The sequence below is a fragment of the Thalassophryne amazonica genome, chromosome 19 (genome assembly GCF_902500255.1).
Source record: "Thalassophryne amazonica chromosome 19, fThaAma1.1, whole genome shotgun sequence".
Classification (NCBI taxonomy): Eukaryota; Metazoa; Chordata; class Actinopteri; order Batrachoidiformes; family Batrachoididae; genus Thalassophryne; species Thalassophryne amazonica.
Window position 1 is genome coordinate 35454473 of NC_047121.1, and position 8593 is coordinate 35463065.

At 38.4% G+C, this 8593-nt stretch overlaps 1 protein-coding gene across 2 annotated transcripts in view; it reads left to right on the forward strand.

The window, feature by feature from the left end:
• The window catches only part of shprh (SNF2 histone linker PHD RING helicase), a 35456-nt gene extending 26863 nt beyond the window's left edge, over positions 1–8593 (forward strand). For both annotated transcript variants that reach the window (XM_034195307.1, XM_034195308.1), the window contains 2 exons: positions 3700–3780; positions 7725–8593. In XM_034195307.1, the coding sequence (XP_034051198.1) occupies positions 3700–3780; positions 7725–7821 (178 nt within the window). In that variant the 3' untranslated portion in view covers positions 7822–8593. The remainder of the gene's footprint in view (positions 1–3699; positions 3781–7724) is intronic.

An 8593-nucleotide genomic window follows, 5' to 3' on the forward strand; every position in this document is an offset into this window, starting at 1 on the left:
GTGATGCATGTTATTTCACCAATACTACACCTGTTTGAACCCAGGAGTCTGTTAAGATGCTATTCAGATGTCAAGCTCCTCTATGAACTGTGCTAGAAATTTCAGTTTTAACACCATACCTCACATTTCAATTATTTTAACAATCTAAAAGAACATGTGACCCCGAAATCATAATAATTTAGATTTAGGCAGTTAGTGACCATCCGATGATACACCAGGATTACTTTGTGCCTTTCCGTGACTGGTTACAAAGTATACAGCATTCGCAACAAACAGCTACAGAGACTGCCGGAAACAAAGTACTTGTTTTTCCGGGTGTTTCCGACAGCAGTGACATAGCTTTTACAAATGTCCTAGTGCACGCTTCAATGGAATGTAGCTACTAATGTTAAGAACGGAGCCACAGATTAATTCCAAAGTTTGCGTAAGTGTGATGTCATGTTATGATGACTCATTTTTAAGTGATAACTGTTAATTTTGATGCAGTCACAGTAAAAGGAGCAGTTGCTCTCCACTGTGAGATGACTTAGTGCGCGTGCATGGTCATTAGTCATAAACGTAGTCTGTTAAAAATAGTTTCTGCTAGACAGTCGGCTTTGTGTGCGCTTGTATTGTCATCAGTATAACTGTGAAAAATCAAAAAATACATCTGTGTGATAAGACAGCCTGAAAAACAGCAGAGAGGTCTGCATGCGTGTGCATGTTAAAATAGCGTGCTTCTCCGCACACATCAAGATCCAAAATCCGACAGACTCACTCAAAGTAAAATAAAAATAAAGCCTACCAGCTCCACTGAGGAGAACAAAATACAAAATGGGAAAAAACTGAACAGGGCACTCATTTGTAGAATGATTTACAAGATTAAATATGTAAAGTCCACAACATCAAAGAGTCCCCATGCATGTATCGTGCACAATCACCAGCCAGAGAACAGTGTCTGACTGCAGTTCCGCTGTCAGCTACTGAAGTCTCTCACGATTCTGGCATATTGGATAGAAAGTCTATGATCTCCTAAAAATAACATCTTCTGACTTATTTCAATGTAACACATACATCTGGTTGTCCAGGCAGCCTGTAGAAGTAGCATCCATGTTCACAGTGGCAGTAAAACAGTGTCCTGCGACACAGACAGCATTGCCATCACACGTTAGGTTCCAAAATCTGACAAGCTCTGAAAAAGTTGAGTTTCGGGGTAAAGTGTGTCGTCTCCTCTCTGTACATCCTATGTAAATCCGAGCCATCACTTACAAATCAAAGCTCAGAAGCTTCATTATGGAACATAGCAAGTTAGAGTCTGTCTGTCATCAGGATGTTTCTGCTAATTCTGAAATGTACGTCACATGCCGAGAAATGCTGAGTAAGACGTTTTCCGGAAATGCACCTGTTAACTCTCAGACCGAGGGGAATATTTAGCAATAAAATACATCAGTGATCACTCATTATTACCATATGTGCATGGATAGACTTACAATCATGAATACTTTGATGTTGTGTTTCTAACTGGGACATTAAATAATGTGCAACATATCTTTTAACCCAATTTGAATCTATATTTGCAACATGATATTTTTAGTGATAGGTCAAGAGAAAGCATTTATTAAATGTGTCCTAAATGACATCTTATGCATTAATATGGAGCTAAAAACCATCAATGTAATATTTTGTGGCTAAATGGCATTGTACAGAGAATGAAGCAGCACTCCCTCTGTGAGATTTGCAGTCCCTGTTTACATTCTTGGTCTTGTCAAGTATGTGGTGCATATGAGTCCTTTCTTATGAAATGTTTGCCCCTACCCATTTATAAAAACACAGCAGTAGTCACTACTCACCTCTTAACTGTTAATTCTTTTTTCAAGATTGCAGAGAGCAGAAACTTTCCTGAAACATATCCAATAACCATATTTACCATATATTTTGGGTAAAAGTTAAAATCTTTTCTAGTACTCCATGTGGAGGAGACAGAATAGAGGGAGGGAGGGTTGGGGAGGAGTGGCTGAGAAGGAAACCATTGTTTGAATTTGAAAACAGAGCAAGTGCAACATTGTGTGGCCGAAATAAATCACAGTTAAAAAATTCAAGGAATCATATCTAACTCCATCAAATCCTGGCTATGCACCAGGAGGTCAACCCACACTAAAAATTATTTAGAAAAATCTTTAATCACACCAGCCACATTTGCACCAGAATTAATAGGACAGCACAGTCTTGTTTGAGCCTCTGTGTGAAATCGTGGGATTTGACCACTTCAGGGGACAGCCTGCCATTGCACAATACATATACAGCATAACTTCACGAGGAAAAATGGTGTACTGTTTTGTTTTCGGCTGCAATTACCGAAGCAGTTGCGAAAAGTGCAGTTTTTCGGTTCCCAGTGGAGCAGGGGAGACGAGGCAAGTGGGAGAAGTCGCATGCGCAGCTCTAACCACAAAGGTTGCGAGACTCTGGCAAGACAAGCGACCCGAAAGAAGTTCGACCTTCTCCTCTCCATGTGAGAGATGGAAAAAGGACTGAAGGCCGGTGACGGCGACCGAACTGTCCCCCCAAAGAATCGGTGCACCCTGCCTTCACTGTGGATAGGTCATTTCGGCGCGTCAGCAGCGTCATTAGCGATTCTCCGATTGTCACCTCATTTCTGCTTAAAACTACACTCCACTCATCATCTGTTTCAGCGACAGATATCCAAAGCTTTTGTACAACAATCATGTGCACATAAAGTCAGCATTATTTCATCATAAAAGACAGGGGACTGATTAGAGCACCACAGCAGCACATCTGAGTCTGACGTGCTGCTGCGCATGCATAATTGCAGAGCGTCAGTAGCGATTCGCAGATTATCGCCTTGTGTGTGCTTAAAACAGCCTCAGTTCTGCTTAAAACTGACTTTAAAATGATTTAAGAGGTTTTACTTTGTCATCTGATGGTTAATAATCACATTATTCCCTTTGATCGCTTTGGGTGAAGAGTCAGACTCAGAGTCAGTCTCAGAAACATGCACAGTCAAGACACAGTGAAGGCAGAGCACACCAATTTTTAGGGGGACCATTCAGTTGGCGACACCAGGTGACGTGCTGTCTGACGCTGACGTCACCCAAGTCATGCCCACTGACATGACTTTGTTGATATAAGACTCGACCTCTGTGCATGCATGCATGGAATAATCCAGGTGCTAAGCGCTGCACTCTGGCAGTTATCCGGAATTTATAGAGCTGTAGTTACATATGTAAATCTTGTTTTAGCCTAGACACTTTGACAGAGTAGCTGCGTTCTCTCGCCTGCACAATCACCTCGATATGTTTGAGCTCTGGGTCATGTACAAACCGCACCACATGTCCGCTTTCCGTCACCGCATCGTCACTTTTTCTTTGCATTGTCACTTTTTTTGCTCTGTAATTTGCCCAAAAACTCAGAGAAAGTGGCGTGTTTCTTATGGGGACACACGAGGACTGTCACCGGATGAAGAATTATTGCGCCATATGCGTCATGTTTTAACCCTTTAGCGCCCACCCTCAAACGAGACTGTGCTGTCCAGTTGAAATATCTTAATGTTTTCTGTCTAACAACAAACTAACAAACAAGCAAACCGGACTGCAAACATACAGTTACTGACACTGAAAATGAGAACTAGCATTTTCTTTCTTTCATTCTCTTTTAACAGCATAAGAAAAACAAATTTTAGACTTTTTTCTATCTTTCCACCAGGCCAACATTTGTTCATAGATTCCTCATCAAATCAACGATCGAAGAACGAATGCAAGCAATGCTGAAGACTGCAGAAAAAAGGTGAATGGCACAGTACAAATTTTGATTCTAACATTAGTTTAGTCTGTTTTAAAGCCAATGTTTCAGAGGTCTCTGTGAAGGAGTTGTTATCACAGACCAGGGGTCTGCAACATTTACTGTCAAAAGAGCCATATTTGTCCCATCTTCCACAAATAAAATTTTTCTGGAGCCACAAAACATAATTTACCGTTAAAATGAATGATGAATGAATAAGGATAACAGCTTATGAGTTTCTCTATATACAGTTCAACTATGTATTTTTTTTACAACCCCAAATCAGAAAAGTTTAGATGATATGGAAAATATGTTGGTGGGGCGGAGGTTGTGTTTTTGCCCCTGTTTGTTTGCTTGTCTTTGTTTGTGAACAACCTGAAGCCCACAGTTTTTCATATATCTTTATGAAATTTTTACTGAAGATTCATATCCTGATAAGCAAGAACTGTTTCAGTTTTCAAGGACATAGGTCAGAGGTCAGTCAGAAAAAATCTTGAAAAATTGGAAGAATTCCTAACTTTAACATTGAAGGAATTTTCAAAAATTAATAACTCTGTCAAAAAAGGATGAGATTTCTTTCATATTTGAGAGTGTTTTGTAGGATGGTAGCCTTTATCGACTGACAAGGTTTGATCTGAATCTGATGCAAATTACAGATTTTGTGGCCATTTAAAAAAAACAATTTAATGTCTATATTGTAATGTCTATATTATAATAGCTAAGTGGCCTCTGTGTTTTGAGGTTTTAAATGTTGTTTTTGTGGTTCATGTTAGTTTAACAGTGTTGTTAGTGTTATTGATTTGTGTTTTTGTAGTTCAGTTTGTTTAGTTAGTTTAGTTAAGTCTTACGTTGCTCTTAACCATGAGTGAGTTAAGCGTTATGTTGGTACTATCAGTGAAAACTGTGATATTGTGTATGTGGAAAAAGTTTTAGATCTTTGAGTTCATCTCATACAAAATGGGAGCAAAACCAAAAGTGTTGCATTTATATTTTTGTTGAGTATATATTCCATTTTCACCCAATCTGTATCTCAGAAGAGCTCAAGTGTGAACATAACCATGTTTCAGCAAGAACAGAGTATTGATTGTTGTAATTCATTATTGGCAGCCATATTTTGTGTGTGTGTGTGTGTGTGTGTGTGTGTGTGTGTGTGTGTGTGTGTGTGTGTGTGTGTGTGTGTGTGTGTGTGTGTGTGTGTGTGTGTGTGTGTGTGTGTGTGTGTGTGTGTGTGTGTGTGTGTGTGTGTGTGTGTGTGTGTGTGTGTGTGTGTGTGTGTGTGTGTGTGTGTGGCTTCGATCACTCAAAAACTGGGGAGCGCTAAGATTTGCTGTTTGGTTTGCTTATGTATTTTGGGTCATGGATTAATGCTGCGAAAATGGAAAGTTGATTAGGGTTAATATTTTTGGAGAAATTAGCAATTTTATCTAAATAGTAAACAATGGACATTGTGCTGCAATGCACCATGGGTGTTTGGGGTTTTGAGGTTTTAAATGTTGTTGTGGTTCATGTTAGTTTAACAGTGTTGTTAGTGTTATTGAATTACTAATTTTTTTTTGTAGTTCCAGTGGTTTAGTCAGCTTAGTTAAGTCTTATGTTGTTATTAGCATGAGTGCGTTAAGTCTCATGTTGGTACCATCAGTGAAAACTGTAGTGATTTTAATGTCTTCAGCCACTGCCTTTTTTTGTTAAATTAAAAGCATCTGCTTACAGCAGGTGGAGAAATTATATCTCCAAACTTGCCTTGGAATGCCTCGGGATCCCCCAGTCAGAGGTGGTCAATGTAGCCCAGGAAAGGGAAGTCTGGGGTCTCCTGCTAGAGCTGTTGCCCCCACAACCCGATCCCGGATAAGCGGTTGAAGATGAGTGAGTGATGAGTGAGAGTGCTTACAGCAGCTGTGTGTGTAACTTTAACATCAGCTGACATTTGCCGTTTAGTATGCTTATGTATTTTGAGTCAAGGATGAACGCCGCTGAAATGGAACGCTGATAGGACTAATAGTTTTGCAGAAGCTACGGATATTAGCTAACGTTTCTAATTACATTTTGGACTAACACGCCATTCCAGCAGGGGCAGTAAATCATCTTTATATTAAAAGCGTGAGGCAATGATAATATTTTGTAAATTCAATGTAAGTGCATAATATAATTGTAACTATGTTAAAAAATACATGGATGACACAAAAAAGTGAAAACATTTATTTCCATTGTGGTCCATTTAAAAATCAAATGACAAAATAGAAGTAATAATAATAATAGTGTGTATATGATAACAACAACCTAAACAATTTATAAATACATTAAGACAGTAAAATAACATTTAAAAATTACATAATTAACAGCAATTGAAAGATTTGATTTTCTTTTCTAAAAATTGTTGAGGTCTGTGGTTCTCAAAACATTTTGGACTGACACGCCACTCCAACTCATTGCTTAATTTGTTACCACCCTTGAAAAATTTCAGTTACCTATTTTATAAACACTACTCAATCTAGAGCACATGAATCCCCACGGGCAACACACTAGTTGTACATTATATCTTAAACAAACATGCCCCAATCACACTCATATTTGAAGTGAGGTGCAGAATGGCACTCACTATCGCTTGACAAAGTTTGATCCAGATCTGATTCGGATGGTGGATTTTGTGGACATTTGAATTTAATATTGAAAAGCCCATTTGGTGTACATTTTGCATTATATCTCGATCAAAAGTGCCTCAATCACTTTCATTTTTCTGTTATGATTTACCTACACCACTAAAATTGGATCAAGGTTCCAATTTTATGCGTGTTTGTCTATCTTCCAGTTATCAGTCAGAAAGTGGCAAAAAGCATAGAAAAATTGTGCATAGCAGAGATAACCAATGTTCTGTGAAAATTATCTGAAAAAGAATTCAGAAACTGAAAAAGTAAAAAAAAAAAGAGGGAAAAAACCTGATATCACAAAAAAAAAATTTAAATTCAAGTGCATGAACTGAATACATACTCCTGACCTTTGATCACATCTAATTTAGCTTATGAAAAGCCACTTCTAACAGGGCTTTTACCTTGAAAATTTTTTTCAAGGTTAAAGTTTGTGAAATTGGAAACTCGTAGTGAAGGTTTGCGCTCTATGAGCGTGGTGCTCTAGTTATTCTGTGCAGTCATATATATTCTCAATTTTTAAGGAATTTTAACCACTTCTTTTGTCTGTGATGATGCTTAATGCATAAATCGACATCAGTGTTGTCTCATAAATTCAGTATAATTGTCTCCAGCATTTGCACATGGTATAAACAGTACCACCGCAGTACCATCAGTACAGCACCAGTAGTGAAAATGGAGTGAGAAATAAAGTGGCTCCACAGTTTTGTTTTGTTTTTTTTAACATGTTGCTCCACACTCAGGCTAAAATCCTCCCTCTCTGCTCCACACTCACTCTCTCACAGGCCTGATGTAGTCACTCTTAATCAGCAGAATGTAGGGTCTGAGTCCAAAAACAAAGTTCTTGCCTTCGTGAAGATACTCCGTGTGATTGATTGCCTGCAAAGGCACTACACTTACATCACAGCGTCACTCAATCTGAAATCCTCGGAGATTTTCAACTTAAAAGATGATGCCTCACAGGAGGGAAGAAAAGCATTCACAGACACGGGGCCTTCATCCGTCCACACCCCTACTTATGCATAACTTTATGGTCTAAAATGGCTTAAACTAAGAAGTTAGAAAAAAATTTACCTCTGTACAATATCTATAGAGATCAAAATGGGGTTTTTTTTGTACTGGACTTTTCTGCTCTAAAGTTGAACATTGTAACATGGACTTGAATAGGAACTTGCTAACTTTTGGAGCCAGCCTCAAGCAGACAGTCAAGGAACTGCAACTTTTTCTTCTTCTGGGTTGGCTTCATCTGAGACCATCGAAGCTTACTGCTTCATTATTATCAAATTCCTGATAAATCTTTTCTTGCAGTCACAGCAGCACGGCCATGAAGCACTCTGAGGCTGCAGTACTGACGGTGGCCGACCTCGCTGATCTATTTACAGACGACTCTGAACCTCTGGAGTGAACCTGATCACCGTCCTGTACTCAGAGGGAACGTCAATACACACAAGTAGGAAAAGACCAAAACTCAAAAAAAAAAAAAAAAAACCTTTCCACTGATGAGACAAATTGTCTGACTTTGCACATTCCACTTTTTATGTCTTTGCATCAAAAGCTATTTTATCAACTCACTAACAGTCGACTGCAGCTATGTGTGAAGAATTCACATTTTAAATCTTGACACATTTGTGGTTTTACCTTCCTTGTTATAATTGTTGTACTTCAGTCACAAACTGAACTGTTCACATATGTTTGATTATCACATGACGAGACTGTACAATATTTATTGATTGTATTAATGTAATTTGATAAATGTGTGCATTCATAAAGAACTTTGTATGTGAAGAGTTGGAAATGGATTGATACAAATGCTTACGTAACATCAGTAATTTGGGTTTTTCAGTAAATAAAACTGACTGTTGACAGTGTATCAGCAACTCCTGTCCAGTTCTGCTCTGTCGCTGCTTTTACTGGAATTCATGCGTAATAAAAACAGAAAGCAGAAAGAAAGATGTGGCTCTTTATGACAGAAGGAAAGAGATGTTAGAGCAATTATTTTCTTGCAGGTAATGTTTAGAAATCTTTTTGCCTGGTAATGCCAGACAGTTCTAACACCTTAACTTGTTCTGTTTGCTTGACAACAATCCCCCCCACTACCATCACAATATTCAGAGTCTTTGAGAATAATCTTCTAAATTAACCTAAACAAAATGTGAACAGAATTTTGTTAATTTTCA